General features: G+C 34.1%; 1 protein-coding gene across 2 annotated transcripts in view; it reads left to right on the top strand.

Moving 5' to 3' along the window:
• RNF138 (ring finger protein 138) overlaps nucleotides 1–15,768 on the top strand; it is a 46,712-nt gene extending 30,944 nt beyond the window's left edge. Inside the window, exons 6-9 of one of the 2 annotated variants that reach the window (XM_036756764.1) lie at nucleotides 1,297–1,353; nucleotides 2,278–2,389; nucleotides 7,855–7,962; nucleotides 14,093–15,768. In XM_036756764.1, coding sequence (XP_036612659.1) covers nucleotides 1,297–1,353; nucleotides 2,278–2,389; nucleotides 7,855–7,962; nucleotides 14,093–14,161 — 346 coding nt within the window. In that variant the 3' untranslated portion in view covers nucleotides 14,162–15,768. The remainder of the gene's footprint in view (nucleotides 1–1,296; nucleotides 1,354–2,277; nucleotides 2,390–7,854; nucleotides 7,963–14,092) is intronic. The other variant, XM_036756772.1, reaches the window with a different exon arrangement.
• The last annotated feature ends 4,108 nt before the right edge of the window (nucleotides 15,769–19,876 follow it).

Here is a 19,876-nt window from a genome sequence, read left to right on the forward strand (position 1 = left end):
ATTTTTCCCCAGTAAGTACATTATGTGCTTTTGCACAGAAGAAGTTTGAAGGGAGGCTACGTGTGGTCTGAGGAAGGGAATCTCATGCTCAGAAGTTCATGTGATTATCTTAAAATAAATCACTGTTGGTCAGTTTAATCATGGAAAGGTTCATGAAGGAGGTGGGACTTGAGATGGTCTTGAAGGATAGGAAATGAACATGGAGTGTTTGAGGGACAGTAGGCGACTGGCTTAACCAGAGCAGAAACTATGTTGGGAAGTTGTTGGAGGTAAGTATAGGAAAGGGAGGCCATATCATGGGGAGAGGGTCTTTGAATAGCAAAGGGCAAAAGTTTATATTTACATTTACATGTTGTAGTGGAAAGAACCCACTAGTTGAAGTCAGAAGACACATGTTCAAATTCTGGCTCTATAGTTTATGGGCCATGTGACCGTAGACAAGTCACTTAACGTCTCAGCTTTATTTTCCTCCTCTGTAAAATGTAGATAATAATACTTGCATTACCGAATTCATAAGGTTGTTATAAAGAGATCATTTGGAAAACAGTAGAGTACTATCAACATGTAAGCTGCCATTGTAGGCTTTTGAGTAGAAGGAATGACCTGCTGAAAGTTGTGTTTTTAGGAAGATTATTCTGGCAGTAGTATGTAAGACATTTGTAAGGAAGCCCAGTTAAACAGCAATTTTGGTCCAGGCATTAGGTAATGAAGACTTGGATGAGCTAATGGAAATGAGAATGGAGAGGAATGAGGACTTACAAAATTTGAATGAGATAAGAAGAAAAAGTATACATTGCCATAAAAGTACTTTAAATCTTACCTATAGGTACCTAATATTGATGTTCCCAAAGTTTTATTTTCCTCAACTTTCAGAGGAAGAAATTCAGAATGTTTAGTTTTGAGAAGTGAGAATGGGCACCTGATTTTAAAACATCAGGTATCTGACTTCATAATGAAACAGTACTTTTAAGGCATTTCTGTTGGAAGAATATTTTTGTATTTTTTAACTATAAGCAATAAATGAGCCATTCCTCCCACTTCAGTGATTTTTTTTTAAAGCAAGTGGCTAAAGACCTTTGCTGTCTTTCTTGTTGGTTCATGTTGATGAATGTATTTTAAAATAATATAAAACTGCTTTTTAAAAAAATACTAAACTGTTTCTTCATAAATATTCTGAAGTCCAAAGTTTCCATTATCATTCAGGTTCTTCCACTCAATAAGTCCAAATAATGAGAGATTTTAATTTGGACACTTAAGACAATTTTATACTTAATTTTCTCCCATGCCTTTTTTAAGTAATAGGAGTGAGACATCTACGTCTGATAATACAGAGACCTATCAAGGAGATGCAAGGTAATATTTTTTTAAAAATTGATATTTTTTTGATGAGTGGTATCTGTTTTTACTAAATAGTCACAATACTTTGGATTAAAAATTCTAAGTCATAGTTTTCCTGAAATATTCAGAGCAATTATTTTACATTGAAAATTTAACTTTTCAGGTTTTTGATCTGTATATATCAGAGACAGTATAGGAATATTTAGTTTGAACCATATATTAGTAAATAGGTTGTATAAATTGTTAGTGAGAGGGAGGTGGCAGTATAAGATTGTAGGAGAATTGGCTTTTAACAGTGTGGTTGAAGATAGGTACAAATACGTTAACATTTTAAAATAGTTTTTTTTTCATCCCTTGGACAATTTAGTATCCATGCTAACTAATTCAAAGAACACAGTTTATTATAAAGTTGCCAGCATTGAACTTTTTCTTGAAAATTAATATCCGTAGTAACTTTTTATGTAGTTTCGAACATAAGGGAAAGCTTTTAATCCGCATACTAAATTTAAACATCAGGGAAGTCATGTAACTATGATAAAATGGCTAACTATAGCCAAAGCTGTATTGAAATATATAATGGAAGAATCTAGTAATTTATTGCTTGGTATTTTGAATGAATCTATTTAATCTAACACTGTTGTCTTCTAAAAGAAAAATATTGGTATCTTTTGTTTTTATGTCACCCTGATTTGCAAATATATACTTCCCCACTTCTCCACTCAGTGAACCATTCCTTGATTTCTTGGAATAAAATTAAGTTTAACAAACCCAATCAACATATCAACTTAGTATGGCAATGAATGCATTTTTTCACACTGATTGTCCCTTACCTCTGTAAAAAATAGAGAGAAGTACATTTTCTTAACTCTTCTCTAGGTCTAAGTTTCTTGGTTATTATCATTGCATGTTGTTAAGTTTCTTAATATTATTATCTTGCAGTTCTACTGGGCATCCCACATTTAAGTGTCCCTTGTGTCAAGAAGCAAACTTTACAAGACAGCGTTTACTGGATCATTGTAATAATAGTCACCTCTTTCAGATAGTCCCTGTGGTAAGTATGTTTGAGGCAGTTTAAATCTTAATTAATTCTTCAGGTTTATGAAAATAAAGTGCTATTTACTTCACTTGTATACATCATTGTTGATTCTATCTTTTATTTACACACACACACACACACACACACACACACACACACCACACACACACTTCTTTCTACCTTAACATTTAGGTACAGTGCTATAAAACTGTTTTTCAGAACATTGTTTTATTTTTATGTTTTTCTTAAAACTATGCTTGCAATCTTTAAATAATATTACTAAATGGTTACAATTAGTTTTTTTTAATTAGGTAAAGGCAGTATTCCTGCTTAAGGTTTTAAAAGCATATCAGGCCTCATTTGTTCCTATTATAAAATAGGAACTATTTTGGGGATACAGTAGAATAGGGTGGTGCAAGGAAAAGGCAGAAACAATAGATATATCTGTCCTCCCCTTACCATTCTCACTGCCATCACCCTAGTTAACGCCATTATCACATCTTGGGTAGGCTAATTCACTTATCACCTAACCAGGCCTCCCTACTTCTACAGTTTCTATCCTCTGGTCCATTTTACCCACAGCTGCCAAATCCATCTTCTAATTCACTGATGACTCAATTATTCAGGTTCATCCATGGTTCCCAGTTGTCTTCAGAACAAAATTCCTCACTCTGACATTCTAAGGCTTTTATGGTTGAGCTCCAACCTACCTTGGTATCTAGATCTTTTTACCATTCAATCAACGAGGGTCTATTATCTTATAAAGCATAAGGGAAATAATCCCTGCCCTCCAGGATCCTAGTACTCTTGACAGTGGAGAAAACTTGTGCATATTCAAGATAGCTACAAAGTAGCCTTAAAGCAGTCACTGATAACTGGGTAGAACAGAAAAGATCTCCTCTAGAAGTTGTACCTTGAGTTTAGTCTTGAAATAATCCAGTAATTCTAAGAGGTGGAGGTAAGGAGAGAAAGCATCCTAGTCACGGGGGATAGCATCATTGTAAAGGCAAAGAGACGAGAGATGAAGTATTTATGTCTGAGAACAACAAATAGTCCAGTGTGACTAGAAGAATCCGTGGAGGGTAGTAATGTGTAAGAATATTAGAAAGGTAGAGGCTGGGTTTAAATGCCCAACAGAGTATTTGGTGTTAGAGGTAATATAGAGCCACTGAAATTTATTCGGTAGACATGTGACTTGGTCAGAGCTGCACTTGACTGAAATTACTTTGGTGGCTGTATAAAGGATGGATTGGGGTGAGTAGAGAGATGTGGATGGCTGAACAAATAGGAGGCTGTTGCAGTATTTGCAGGTAAGAGCCTAAACTGGGGTGGTGGTGACTGTGTGAATGGAAAGAAGGAAATGTATAGAAGAAACGTTGTGGAGGTGGACATGTGTGATATAAATGAATGAGGAGTTAAGACTGAGGTTGGAAATCTGGGCGACTAGAAACATGTTGGTAACCTTGACTGTGAACAAAAGAATAGAGCTGCTCTGGATTTGAATGCAGGTTGTTTGACTCCAAACCCAGTGCTCTTTTCATTGTGCCATGCCTAACTCTAGTTTTAGTGGAAATGAAACTTCATGCTTTCAAAGTAAACAGCTTTGTAATGATGATATATAAATGAATATATATTTTATTTGATGTTTGCTCATTTTGTTAGAATCATCAGTTGAATTAAAATGATCCCTTTTAACCTAGAAGTATATATGATTCTAAATTTTCCCTAATACTTGCCTGTGTTCCTACTCACTTTTAAGTTTTTTATGATCTTAGAGAATTTTGTATTCTTCACATGTACTTATTATATTTATATTTTATAATCATCCCTACTATACTATAAACCCCTTGAAGATGTCTTATTTTTTAGTATTTTCCCTAGGACAGCTGGATTGCAAATAGTAGTAAATATATGTTGAATGAACATTGAGCCAGTGTTAGAGTGGCAGAGGTTTGAGGGTTTTTAGTTGTTTTATTTTTCAAATTGTGAAGCATTTTGTAGTAAATATGCTTACTCATGCAAAACAAATTCCCACGTTGACTATGTCCAAAAAATATATCTCATTCTATACTTTGAGTCCATCACCCTTTTGCCAGGAGGTTGGCTAGCATGCTTCATTGTCATTCCTCTGGAGTCATTGTTGGTCATTGGCACATAAGTTCATATAAGGCTTCTCAAGACACATCTCTTTGTGTTTTTATGGCACAGCAATGTTTTATTATGTTCAGCTATAATAATTGACTCAGCTCTTTCCCAGTTGTTTCCTTGGTAGGGGCATCATAAAAAGTGCTACTATAAACATTGTACGTAAGTCTTTCCTTTTTACTGTATGTGTCTTTTTTTTTTAAAAATTATCTCTTTGAGTTATCCACATTTAGTAATGGTAATAGTATATCAAATGCTATACAGAATGTAAGGAATTTGGGGGTATAGTCCTTAGCTTCCTTTTAAATTCCACCTTCTACAGGAAAGCTTTCCCTAACCCTTCTTAATTACAGTACTTTTCCTCTTTTAATTATTTCCTATTTATCCTGCATATACCTTACTTTGTATATATTTGTATGTTGTCTCTCACATTGGATTGTAAGTCCATTGAAGGCAGGAGCTGTCTTTTGCCTCTTTTTTGTGTCTTTAATGCTTAGCACAGTGCCTAGTACACAGTAGATATTTAATAAATGTTTATTGATTGATTGAAATTGCTTTCCAGAATGATTTGGACCAATTCATAATTCCACTAGTATTTCATTTGCCAGTGTTAGGGGATGAGATAGAAATGGAGAGTTATTATTAGTGACTTGGAGCACTTCTTCATGTGGCCATTGGTAGCTCTCATAGTTTGAGAACTGCCTGTTTATATCCTTCAACAATTTCTCTATTGAGGAATGGCTCTTGTTTTTAAATATTTTGAGTCCATTCCCTAGACATTTTGGATATCAAATCTTTATCAGAGGAACTTATTGCAAAGATATTTGCTAGTTTCTTTTTTCTCTTAACGCTTTTCCCCACTTAGAAGTAAGCACCCCAATTACCCCTTGACTCAGCAATATCACTACTAGGTCTTGGGTTTCTTGGATTTCTATCAAATGGAGAATGGCTGAACAAGTTGTACTTTATAATTATGTTGAAATACTATTGTGCTCTAAGAAAAACCTGTGAAGACTTACATGAGCGGATGCAAAGTGAAGTGAGCAGAACCAGGAGAACATTGTATACAATAACATTAGTATTGTATGATGATCAACTGTGAATAAGTTAGCTATTCTCAGCAATATAATGATCCAAGACAATTCTAAAGGACTTATGATGAAAAATGCTGTCCACCTCTAGAGAAGGAAGTGATGGAGTTTGAATGTAGATTGAAGCATGCTTTTTAAACTTTATTTTTCTTGGTTTCTTTTGTCTGCTTTCATAACATGGCTAATTTAGAAATATGTTTTGCATGACTGTGCCTGTATAATCTATATCAAGTTGCTTGCCTTCTCAGGGAAGATGGAGAGGAGAGAAAATTCAATTTGGAACTCAAAAATTAAAAAAAAAAACTAATGTTAAAAATTGTTATGTAATTGGAAAAGTGTTAAAATTAAAAAGGTGAAAACAACGGAATTTGATCAGTACTAGTAATTCTTAACTGAAGCAATTTTCTTCTATGTGATTGTCCTTTTCTTGCAATTTTCTTTCATTTTAATTCCCTCTGAAGCTGAAGTATGTTTAGCTTAAAGTTATTCCTTCCTATTATCGTTGTATTTACCCTCCTAAAAAGCTTTGTCTGTTTCCTTGTTAAGTTCATCAGAGTCTGTCTCTGTGTGTATTCAGCTTATCAAATTTAGATAAGATTGAGGTTACCCCTCCTTTCTTTCTATGTTTGCATTTTCTTCTTTCCCAACCCAGTTATGAGAAATACTACATTCTACCCACTAATGTATCATTTTTAATCTTCCCCTTTTTTCCTCAAAACTAACAGAGTAGAGCCAGTCTACCCACAGATCTTCTCATTGTCTTACTTAACTCCCTCAGTGCCCTTTGAAAGGATGTTTATTTTTCTCTCTTTGTTAGAATGTTGGCATTTAATCATTCTGTAAATCCCCTTCTAGTTGTTCAGATACATTTATCTAGGTTCAGAATTTCTATTCAGCTCTTTTCATTAGGAATGCTTGAAAGTTATGCGTCCCCTTAAAGATCCATCTTCCCCCCCCACCTCCCCTTTGGTAGAATTATATTTAGCTTTGTGGGACACATTTTTTGGTGGTTGTAATTAAGCCTGTTTCACTTCCTGATATATTTTGTATTATTCCAAGATTGCCTTTTGTTTATTGTAGAAGCTGTTAGGTCTTGTGGGATAGCCTGACTGTGGTTCTTTGATACTTTTTATTTCTGATGGCTTGTGGTTTTTTTTACTTGGACATGGAAGTGCTCTGGATTTTCACCAAAACATTCCTGAGGCTTGCCATTGGCTTTGCAGCTAGGTTGCATGATGAATAGAATACTGGACTTGAAATCAGGAAGACCTGAGTTCAAATCTATCCTCAGACACTAGCCATTATGATCCAGGGCAAGTCACTGGTCTGCCTCAGTTTTCTTATCTATATAACGGGGATGATAATAGCCCATACCTTATAGGATTGTGTAGATCACGTGAGTTACTATATTTAAAGCTCCTTGCAAATTTTAAAGAGCTGTGTAAATAATAGTTATTATTTCTGTCAAAGTCACTATCATCTGTGTAGTAAGAAAGAAGCAAATAAGTAAGGGCCTGTGTATCAGACACTTGTCCTAGTCGCCTGGGTTTGCAACCTTGTCTTTATCTTGACCTCAAACTTCCTCACTCCACAAATCCAATTAGTTGCCAAATCTTGCCGTGTATTTTTTAATGATATGTTATATACGGAGCGTGCCAAAAGTACTTAGTACAGTTTCAAGCTTTAGTAGCTTGAAACTTTTGGGACACCCTGTATATTTTGATATGTACATATCTCCCCACTTAGAATGTAAGCTTCATGTGAGCAGGGATTGTTCTCCTTAAAAAAATACACTTTTTCTAACTTAGATCCCTGTCACACAAACAGTAAATGACTCAGCATTGTCCCTGGCACGTAGTAGGCACTTAATAAATACTTGTTGATTGATCCATTGTTTGATTTATTGGTTAGTGCCTACTCACTGGAAGTGATCTACTGGAGGATAATTATTTTCATGGGGGATATTGTAAAAGAAGTGGTTCCTGTTCCAGGTAGCTCTTAGGATAGATGATGACTCCTGACATCTTTTTTCAACTCAGATTCTATGATTGCGCTAAAGTAAAAGTATAAAATGGGTGGTTGGAAAGTGAGCCAATGGAAGTTGGATGTAAAAACTATTAAGCTGTTCTAGCATTAATTGTTAGTCAGGTGGCAGGTAAGTGGACAGTACACTATCTTTGTTAACAGTATGTGAATATTCATTTTCATGATTAGATTTAATTCTATTATGTGTTTCTCTTTTAGACGTGTCCTATTTGTGTGTCTCTTCCATGGGGTGATCCTAGCCAGATTACTAGAAATTTTGTTAGCCATCTAAATCAGAGACATCAGTTTGATTATGGAGAATTTGTGGTAAGTATTTTCTTAAAAAGTAAGAAAATTCACTCTTATGAAAATCAGATGAATCTATTAACTTTCTATCTAAATTATGTATTTTGAGTAGGCTGTTGTGACACAGTGATGCTATGAAACCCTTATTTTGCCTTTTAAAAATAAACCTTAACTAGAAAGTGACGGAGGCCTAGCTTTCATCTACTCTTGTAGGTGGTGATTATATTATATTATATTATATTATATTATATTATATTATATTATATTATATTATATAACCTATAAATTGGGTGGAAAATTATTCTTTTTTATCAAGAAAGATCTCAAGGCTTTCAGAATTTAAATATGCAACTGACTAACAAATTCTGTAGACAATTCTTTTTTCAAGTCTAGTAATTCCATATAAATAGTATACTTTGTGACAAAGCTTATCTGTATGCCTAAGACAAATGTCTCTTAAGGGAGGCTTGGTTTTAGTTTTGGTGAGGACTGCAATGTCCAGGTATTATAGAAGAGCAGATATATATCTTGAGTAAAATTTTGGTCCTCTTGTTACACAGCTAGTAGTAATTAATAATTCTCCAAATTTAAATTTAAGATCCATAATTAAAAAATTAATTTATAAAGGATGAGTAGTTGGTTATTAATTCCTTAATTGTATGTGATGTAAAGAATATTTCTTTTAAAGTATACAGTGGATCTTTAGAATAACAAATTTTTGTCTGCCTTTTAAAAACCAGTAAAATTTCCTGGGGTAATCATCTTGATTTGATGTTACTGTAGTGGAAAGAATGGATTTATAGTGAGAAGACTTAGGTTAGAATTTTTCCTCTGTTGTTTAACTACCTTCATGAGCAAATCATGGAACCCTGCCTGGACCTCAGTTTTCCTACTTATCAAATGGATTTGAAAAAAAAATTTTCATTTAGGTCCCTTGCAGTTTGAAATCCTATAAAAGTTGAGGCAGTGCAGTTTTCAGTTACTCATGAATAGTAAATGGATTTTAATTCTTTTAAAAAAAGACACCCATGAAAATTAATTCATTTCCATTCATCAAACATTTATTCATCCTCAACATTTGTTCAGTAAGAAACAGATGATGTTTGAGACACTTGAAGTATTAAACTAAAATTAAACAGTCTCTGGTCCTCAAGGAACTTACAATCTACTCTTATGATTAGAACATGTTACACAAATACAGAGTTCTTTGAGGGTGACATTAAGAACTGGTAGTTAGGAGAGATTTGGGGAAGACTTCTTGGGGGAAATGACAACTGATCTTTGAAGAAAGATACATGATATATTAGGTGGAGGAGGAAGGCAGTGACTTGGTAAAAATGTGAGAAGATTCAGAAATACTGAATTCAGGGAGTAGCTAGTATGTGGGTGGTGGTGATGGTGCAGTAATATGAAATATGGTTGGAAAGTTAAGTGCGAGTTATATTGTGGAGAGCCTTAAATTCCAGACTGAGCAATTTCTCTTTTACCCTAGAGGCAATAAGGGCCATACAAAGTTGTTTTTGAATATTCCCCTCCCCCCCCCATAATTACATGTAAAAAGAGTTTTTAACATTGGCTTTTTAAAATTTTGAGTTCCAAATTCTCTTCCTTCCTCTTTCCCCTCCAACTTCCCTGAGGTGGCAAGCATTGATAAAGGTTCAGTCATGCAAAACATGTTTCCATATTAGTCATGTGAAAAAAATACAGGACCCCCTCACCCCCCAAGAAAAAACCAACTCATGAAAAAAAAAGTGAAAAATAGTATGCTTTGATCTGCATTCAGTTTCTATCAGTTCTTTCTCTGGAGGTGGAATAGTATTTTTTATCATGGGTCCTTTGCGATCATCTTGGATCATTGTATTGCTGAGAATAGCTAAGTCATTCACAGTTGATCATTGTACAGTATTGCTGTTACTGTTTACAGTGTTCTTGTTCTGCTCACTTCATTTTGCATCAGTTCATCTAATTCCATGTTTTTCTGAGAACATCCTGGTGATAATTTCTTGTAGCACAATAATATTTCATCACAATCATAAAGCACAACTTGTTCAGCCATTCCCTATTTGATTAACTTCCTCTCAGTTTCCACGAAAAGAGCTGCCATAAATATTTTGGTACAAACAGGTCCTTCCCTCTCCTGGCCCTTCCCCTGCTTTTTTTGATCCCTTTGGGATACAGGCCTAGTAGTGTTGCTAGATCAAAGGGTATGCACAATTTGATTGTCCTTTGCACACAATTTCAAATTGCTTTCCAGAATGGTTGGATCAATTCACAACTCTACCAACAGCATTAGTGTCCAGTTTTCCCATATCTCCTCTACCATTTATCATTTTCCTTTTCTGTCATTAGCCAGTCTGTCATTAGCCTCAGTTTTAATTTGTATTTCTCTACTCAGGGTAGTGATTTAGAGCATTTTTACATGACTGTAAGTGGTTTGATTTCTTCATCTGAAAACTTCCCATTCATATCCTTTGACCATTTATCAGTTGGAGAATGACTTGTATTTTTACAAATTTGACCGAATCCTCTATATGTTTGAGAAATGAGGACTTTATTTGATATACTTGTGGTAAAAAAAAATTTTCCCAGTTTTCCACTTTTCTTCTAATTTTGGTTGCCTTGTTTTTGTTCACACCAAGATTCTTTGAGCTGTGTAATGACATGAAGACCTGCCTCAGAATATTTTTGCAGCTATGTGAAGGTTTGATCAAAGAGGAGAGAAAGTAGGAACAGAAAGACCAAAACAACTAGCTGGTGCATTAGTCTAGGTGAAAGAAGCTATTCTTAAATTATGATACGTATACAAAATGAATGAGAGATGTTTGCAGGAGAATTGATAGGACTTGACAACTGATTGGATATGGGAGTGAGAGAGAAAGGGAAGAGTCAAAGTTAAGTAAAAAAGCACTGAATATGGTGTCTAAAGACTTAGGTTCGTGATTCTGCTTCTTATACTACTAGTGGTAACCTTGGGCAAGTCAGTTTTCCTTTCCAGGCCTTATTTTCCTCATCTTCATGATGATGATTAGGTGATTTTTAAGGTCATTTCCCATTCTTTGTATTCCTGTGACTCAGAAGTTCTTACCTGGTGACTGAGAGTTTAGTTGTGTCTTTGACAGAAGTAGATGTTTGAGAAGGGGTGAAATTAGGGAGAAAGTTAAAGGAGTTTAGTTTTTTGTGTTGAGTTAGAGCTGCCACTGTTAATGCCTACGTGGAGATGTCCAGCAGGCAAGTGACTATGTTGGGCTTGAGTTCTTTTTGCAAGAGAGATAGGGGCTGAACATGTAGATTAGAGAGTCATTTGGTTAAAGATAATTAAAACCATAAGAGCTGATGAAATCACTTGAGGATAGAGCGAAGGGATAACGTAGGCCCCAGAACATTCTTGGTATGGATACTTAACGTATGGGAAATGGATGGATGATGAAACAGCAAACAAAGCTCAAGAGTGGAAAAGAGTGGCCAGGCAGGAGGAAAACCAGCCTTATCAGTGTTGTGGAAGCCAATGAAGGATGGTATTCAGGAGTAATGAGGTAGCTTAGTATTGACTGAAGCTGCAGAGTGATCAAGAAGAATGAGGACTGAGGAAAAGGACATTAGATTTTTAGCAGTTTATGTTACTGGTAAGACACAATAGTTTGAGTAGTAGTTGAGGGTCACAAACCAGATTGCAAGGGGGTTGGTTGATAAGTGTGAATAGGTGGCAGTGAAGTGGTCGGGACATTCAGAGAAGGGCAACAAAAGGATCAAAAAACCATAGTATTATATTTGGAAAGGATCTCAGAGGTCATCTTGTCCATCCCCTTCATCTACAGATGAGGAAGCCAAGGTCTAGAGGTTTGACTTGTCAACTGTCAACATAGGTTGTAGTAAAAAAAGAAGTGTGATTTGAACTTAAGTCCTGAACTACTGTGGGAGCTTGAAACAGGAGCTTCAAAGGATGGCAAGGTCAGATGAAGACTTTTTGAAGACGGGAGATCATATAATTTTCAAAATGTATCTGGCTAACTAGAAATATCTTTAGAATAATGACATGTTTGTTAGTTAAAATTGAATAATTCATAGGATCATAAAATTTTAGCTAGAAGGGAGGGATCTTAGCAGATCAAATTATTTATCCAGCCCTCTCAATTTTATACATGAAGAAGCTCAGACCCTGAAAGGTAAAGGGACTTGCCAAAGCCACACAGGAAGTAAATAGAGTTAGGAATGTAACTCTGGACTTCCAGCTCCAAAATCAGAGCTTTCTTCATTTTATCATGGTGTTTTCAAGACAAATTGTGGTATATTTATGTAATGGAATGCTATTATTTCATAAGAAATGATACGCAGTCAGATTTCAGAAAAACTTGGAGAAGACTTGAACTGATGCTGAGTGAAGTGAACAGAACCAAGATAACATTGTACACAGTTAACATTGTGCAATGAACAATTTGGATAGACTTATTTCTTCTCAGCAATACAATGATCTAAGACAATTTTAAAAGACTAAAGTTGGAAAATGCCATCTGCATCCAGAGAAAGAACTATGGAGTCTGAATGCAGACTGAAGCATACTATTTTTTCTCTTACTGTTTTTTCTTTCTTATGGTTTTTCCCTTTTGTTCTGATTCTTCTTTAAAGCATGACTTATGTGGAAATATGTTTAATATGATTGTACATGTATAGTGTATATCAGATTATATGCTGTCTTGGGGTGGTAGGAGGGGGAAAGGGGAAAATTTGTAACTCAAAATCTTATAAAAATGAATCTTGAAAACTAAAAAATGAATAAATCAATAAAATTAAAAAACATATAAAAGGGCCATTCAAAATGCCATTGCTCTTAGATGGTTTTGTAGGTGTCACTAAACCTTTTTATCAGATGTGACTTTTTAAGCTACTGTCAACTCTTAAATAAATTTTCAATTATCTACAAGTATAAAAAGCTGTTACTAATACTTAATAAATACTAAATATATGAAGTTAACTTTTAAAGGCCACAATCTGTTTATCTTTTCTATTGAATTACTGAACAGTTAAACTCTGCCCTTTTGATAAAATAGGTGTATAGTATAATTTAAAGATAATTAAAGATTAACTGACAAGTGTTCCACCATATATATAAATTGAAGTCTTCTCAAGCTGGTATGATTGTGAAGATATTTGATATGTTAGTGCTTCAAAGTTTCAATTTTGTTAAAAGTCTTTCCCCATTGGTTTCCAGATTGTGAGCTTCTTGAGCAATTTTTATTTTTATTTTTTTGCCTTTCTTTGTATCCCCAGAGCTTAGCAGAGTGCCTTGTACGTAATAGGCACTTAATAAGCATTAGTTGACTTTTGTTGACTTTATTAACTTTTTATTATATTTCAAAATGTTATCTTTCCAGATAATAGAATTGAGAATGGTATATATAACCCTGATAACTGAAACATTTAAAGCTACATGTGCTACATATGCATGTGGCAGAACTATAATATATTTGCTTTTATTTACTTGACAAAATAGCAGAAATAATAGTGAAATTTTATAATCACCAAGTTTGTTTACTGTTTAGTTATGAAAGTTAAAAAAATTTCAAACTTTCCTAGCTTCAAAAATAAACATTTCTTGTTTCCTTAGTAGAAAATTTTTGTTTTATATTTATATATTTTTAAAAATTACATGTAGAAGGTTTTTAACTTTTGTTTTTCTAACATTTTGAGTTTCATATTCTCCCATCCTCCCCTCCTCCCTATCTGAGACAGCTAGCAATTAGATATAGCTTAGACTTGTGCAGTCATGCAAAAGAAACATTTCCATATTAGCCATGTTGAAAAAGAAAAGACCTTAAGAACCCTAAGAAATAAAATTAAGAAAGTATCTTTTGATTTCCAAATAACATTTTTGTTTCTATGTGATAGAAACTAGTTGAAATTTTTTACACTGGAAATGATTTTTTAAAAGTTTAAAATGCTATTTTAAAGGAATGTAAATTTCAATCTTGCAAGGATTGGGTATTTTACAGGTGTGATTTGTTAATTTTATGTAGAATATAATGGCTACAATTTGTGGTAAAGAATAGAAAATAAAGAGTGGAGTAATGAACCAAATGTAATTTTATGTGTGAAAGATGTTATTTCTTAGATATATCTCTTATTTTAAGCCCCAATTTTTCTTTTTTTTCTTTAGAATCTTCAATTAGATGAGGAAACACAGTATCAGACTGCTGTTGAAGAATCTTATCAAGTAAACTTCTGAAGGTTGTAGTCATCTGCATTTTCTATCTGCAAGTGCCATCTTTGAGGGAAAAAGCTACGTGAATTCACGTTTCAGTAACCTGATGTGTATATTAATAAAAAGGAATTCAGTCTACTCTTTTGTTTATTGTAAAACAAGGATAGACTTTTAAAAACATTGTCTTTTCATCCTTGAAAAATGGAGGTTATAGTATTACTTAAAAAGCATAGAAAGGAACTTCCCTGTGGTGATGGTGAAAAATGGAGTCTGCTGATGTAAATGTTGTACCTTATTCTTTTCTATGTTAAGCTTTCTTGAATTACTCATTTCTCAGTTTTTTATTTGATGCAGTTTTCCCACTATTCATTGTGCAGTAAATAATAGTAACACTTTTTAAAAAATGGATTAAACCCTTATAAATCTGAGCCAGTTATTACTACTATCAAAATGGAAATTTTGAGAATTAAATGGAAAGTCATCTTTTTGTGTGATTTGTAGCTGAAAAATTAATCTTAAAATTATATTTATAGATTTTAGTATTTTGAAGAGTAGTGAGATTTCTTTAGTAATATTAACACTTAAAGAAAGGAAGGTGAATGTTGCCATTCTGTTTCCTTATGTTAAAAACGTGGAGTATTGCATAGCTGTGTGACTTCCTTTTTGTCATTGGGAAGAAATTATATGCTATTATCAAAGGAAAATTAAGTTTTATTTCTGTGGAAGGCAGTTAAAAGTGGGATACCCTGATCTTTGACTGTCAATGACCATTAACACTGAAGAAAGTTACTTGAGCAACCCTTGGTCCCAAAATTTTAGTAGTAGTGATTAGTTATGACAGCAGTGAGTTTAATGGAACGTTTTTTTGAGTTGATGGTATTAAATGCTGATAAACAGGTATTTAAATGAGGTATGTCCTCTTCTATGTATATAAGAAATTTTCTTTTATTCATAAAGGCTAAGGTGTATGCTATATATTTTTGGCACTTTTGCAGGTGATATACATGCACCGTTATCTGCTAGATAATGAAAAAAAAATGGAAAAGCAATATGGAGGTCAAAGGGTTTTTATTGGATTAGTTAAATATTATATAGTCACCAAAATTTCCAAAAACCCACTCAGAAACCAAATGCCAGATTGTCCAGTTGGCTGCTAATACTTTTTTTCTGGGAGATGGGGGGGTGGGTGAGTTTACATGCATGTGTAGCACTCCTGGTTTATATCATCAAGAAGGAGGTGAGGCTAAAGAAAGGAGAACAAATTCTTAAGCCAGAAAGTCTGTCTCAGGACTTTATAGTGCCAGAGGATTACTTTTTTTGTTTTTTTTTTTGTTTTGTTTTGTTTTCACTTTTGGGAGTGAGTGCTAGCACGTGTATCATAAATTACCTTGCACTGGAAGGCCTAAATCACAGAATTAGGATAAAGAGTGGACTCTGACATTCCATGCTAATGTATACTGTTTACGCTATCTTAAAAACAGCAGAAAATGGAAACCTCAAAAGTAGTTTGCTGCTAATATACATATTGTGTAAAAAAAGTCTATTTTGGTTTTGTTAAAACCCTCAATGTTAACTTTTCTACAGTGAACATTTCTTAACTGATTTAATAAAGATGTTAATTTTGGAAGTGGTATTTTGTAAAAAAAATTTTTCAGTCAAACCTAGAGTAACTTAATCAATGGGTGTCCGCAATAATCACATAGGAAGCCATACACGTAAATGAGCATAGCCTCTGTTCTGTCATTCCAAAGAGTGAGTTAACTACATACTTGAACATTATCATTTTGCTTATGTACCCTTGGAATTACAATGATAATTTTTAAAAAAGACATTGACCTATTTTTCTTTTCCAGTTTAAAGCAATAAGTTCAATAGTTGAATAATTTAAATATATCAAAGTATTTTGAGACTTGGAGAACTTTAAAGGCCAATTGGCTATGGTGTATAAGTTGGCTGGTAGTTCATTTGATAGAATTGCCTTTTGAAGCACTATAGCCTGTTTAGTTTGTGACCAAGTTAAATATCTGTAATGTTTGAGGTGACCTTGTCTCTTTATAAGACTTTTACATAAACATAATGTTAATGTTTTATATTCCTATTTGAGAATACAGAGCTAATAATATCACTACCCTAGGAGGTTTATTCAGGTACAAAATCCCTGGGTATGGAACAACAATTCTAAGACTGGGAACAAAGGTACTGAAGCAATCAGAAATGGTAGTTTCAGAATGCCTTCCATTTGTTAATGAATTAAGGCAGGACTAGGGCTAATGGGTTTACTATGTAAGTTCTGAATGAAAGTATCACAATTTTTACTTGAGTAGGGGGAGGGGGAGCACTGTTGATGCTCAAATTGAAATGCTTAAATTTCACCATACCACTTAGGAAAACCGTTCTCTTCAACCAATTACATTGTATGTTGTAAAACACACTGTCTTATTTGAGATGTATGATTTATTTTTCAATTAAAAGTTTTTTCCCCTTCTATTCTGGTGTTCATTGAAACTTGTCTAGAGGCAAAAATGGCAAAACAGCTTCTGTAACCTTCCTTAAAAGGAGTCAAAATCATAAATTAATTTTTTTCCTTAAGGGAGGAAGCTGATAGCTACAATGCCTCCATGGTGTTGGATTTAACTAAAAAAACAAACTTAAACGACTGTCATTCTTGTTCTCTCTCTCTGTCAGAAAATCAGCTGCTTTTATATGAAGAAATTATCCTTAATATGTCTGGGGCATGAGGAGAGTGTTTTGCCTAATACAATGTGATGCTCACATTAGAAGCTCAATAAATATTTGTTGATTACTATCCTTAATAAGTTCTTTTGGAGAAGCCCTTAAGGTTTGCTATTTAGTTGTAAACAGTATGCAAATCACCCTGATCTCATTGGGCCTTACCTGCAGAATTTCTGAAGTGTTCCTGCCACTACTTAAAATGGTTCTAATTTTCCCTGTTCCACAAGCATGGAAATAATGCACATATTGTAATGAATTTTCAGTAAGACTGGTCTTAAGAATCTGTGTGACTTAACTGGATTCTTTCAGGAGGCACCTGCTATTTTTCTTTAATCCCTGGGCTCTTGTTTGAAGACCTTAACAGAGAAACACTGTTCTTCCTTAACTGCTTAGATCTTAAATGTGGTTTACATTTCCTTAATCAAGAAAAATGGGGGACCCCATTTCTTTTAGGATCGGTAAGTCACTTAAAATGGACTAGAAGTCAAATTTACTATTCATATTTGGTTTTGTAACCCTGATGCCTAGTTCATAGTAAGTATATATTGAGTCAAATTGAGATGTAGCTTGGTGTAGTTGACATAGCATTAGATTTATACCCAAATGCCTTGGTTTAAAACCCCAGCACTGTTTACTACCTGCATGGTTGTGGGCAACTTGCATCTTTTCTCTGAGTTTGTTTCGGTTGGTTATGTCCGGAAAATGTTCATCCTTAAAGTTCAGAAGGAACTAATAAGGCTTTTAAGAAAGTTGTGATAACGAGTGATAGAGGAGATGATAAAAGATAAAAGTTTTTACTGTGTATAACAAAATTATTCATCAATAAAATCAGGACAAGAAGTGATAAGATGGGAAAAGTACTTAAAATTGTTATCAGTGATAAAAGTCCAAAATACACAGGAAATTGTCTCAAAGATGTAGTACCAAGGGCCAGCCCTGAAAATGTCAAATGACCTGAAAAGTTTTTAAAGGATTTTCAGTGTGTGACTACATGAAAGCACCCTCCAGATCACCAATGAAAAAAAAGTAAAGCCAAGGTTACAGTTCATATTCCAGACAAATCAATGGTAAAAGAAGGGGTAATGTTGGAAGGACTGGCATAATTGTGGAGCTGTGAAGTGGCCCAACTATTTAGAATTTCAATTTGGAAGTGCAAGAAAAGTGACAGAACAGCCCATATCCTTTGACCAAACTATCTCACCACAGGGCATATGCTCCAGGGACGTCAAAGACAAAAATAGGACCTCCAGTCAATCAACCAGCATTTATTTAGTGCTTATTATTTTCTAGGTACTGTTCTAGCTATGAGGAATATAGCTACAAAGAATAAAACGATTTCTCCTTTCAAAGAGTTTATTTTCTAAAGTGTCCAATATGTGCTAAAATGTTTATCGGAAAAGTCTTTTTGATAGCAAAGAACTGGAAATTATATTCATGTATTGGGAGATGGCTGAAAAACTAGTATATGAATCAATAAAATGTACACTTAAGAATAAGAGGAATTGAGAGAAACATGGGAAGCTTTCTGTGACCTAATGCAGAGTGAATTAGAACAAAGGATAGTAAATAGAATACAATGTAAGAGAAAATCTGAAAAAGAAGTTGTACTCTAAATAATGCAAAAAACCAATAAAGAATGGAGAAGAGATGAGGAAATACACCTTACCCACCACAGAGAGGTGGTGGGCTACTAGCATAAAATATTGTGTAAGTTGTCCGACAAGGTTTGTTTCAGAAAGGATAATTCAATCTGGAGGTGTGATGCAAAATGACTAATAAAAAGAAGAATTTGGAACAAAATATGAAAGGGCTATGTACACTTGTGTGAATGAGCAACCATGATAGAGGATGGAAAGAAGGCTCCTTAAAGGCAGGTACTATTTTGCTGCTTTTGTATCCCCAGCATTTAGCACAGTGTGTAGCATATTGTATATATGGATGGTTCATAAATGTTTAATGATTGACAGAATGATTGATTTTCACTTTGTTTCCATTTTCCCTAATATAGCATAGTTTTTAGAGAGAATAGAAAAAAAAATAGTAAAACAAGTACTAAAACTCATTAAGTGAAAAAGTGCTGTTAAAAAATTCAGTTTGCTTTGAATTTGTCAGTTTGAGAAAATAAACTACATCGTAAGGTGCTGAAAGAACTTGCTGACTTGATTTCTGACTCATAATGAGTATATTTTGAAAATCTTGGAGAATAGGAAAGGCAGTAGTGTTAAAAAGAAAATTGTCCTAATTCTTAAAAAAAAAGCCTAGATGGTAAGATCTTCAAACTATAGCTCAGTGACTTGATTTTCAGCAAACCTATAACATCTTTTAAAATAAAATTTTATTGATAGCTTTTGTTTATATACCCCTTTTCCTGATTCTGCCATCTCTTAGGAAACCCTCCCTTCCTTACAATGGTACAAAAAAGGTAAGCAACACATAAAAAAAATCTGGCATTTTATGCAGTGTATCATAGCCATAATTCCTCATTTCTACAAAGAAGCAAATAGATGCCTTTTCATAATCTCCCCTGGGGCCAAGCTTGGTCATTATAATTTAGTATCATTTGCAGTTAAAAATTCCTGTTCTTTTCATTTGTTGTAATCATTGTATATATTGTTATCCTGCTTCTGCTTACTTCATTCTCCATCATTTCATTTAAATTTTCCTGTGCTTCTCTGTATTCATTCCTTTACATTCACTTAAAAAAAAACTATTTAGCCATTCCCTAACTGATGGACATTACATCCCAAATAGATTTTATCATCTTTCTCCTCCGGGCCTACACATTTTCCAAATGTTCTCATTCAAAGATGCTACCATATTCTTGTTTACTCAGCTTTGCAGCCTCAGTGTCATCTTTTATTCCTCCCTCCACATGTCCATCCAGTTGCAAAATACTGTTTCTGCCTTCACCCCATCGCTCATACACATCCTCTCTACACTTACATAACTGTCTCCTTATCATTTTTTGCCTGGATGACTACAATAGCCTCATCAAATTTGTCATTT

This window comes from Trichosurus vulpecula, chromosome 1 (genome assembly GCF_011100635.1).
Source record: "Trichosurus vulpecula isolate mTriVul1 chromosome 1, mTriVul1.pri, whole genome shotgun sequence".
NCBI lineage: Eukaryota > Metazoa > Chordata > Mammalia > Diprotodontia > Phalangeridae > Trichosurus > Trichosurus vulpecula.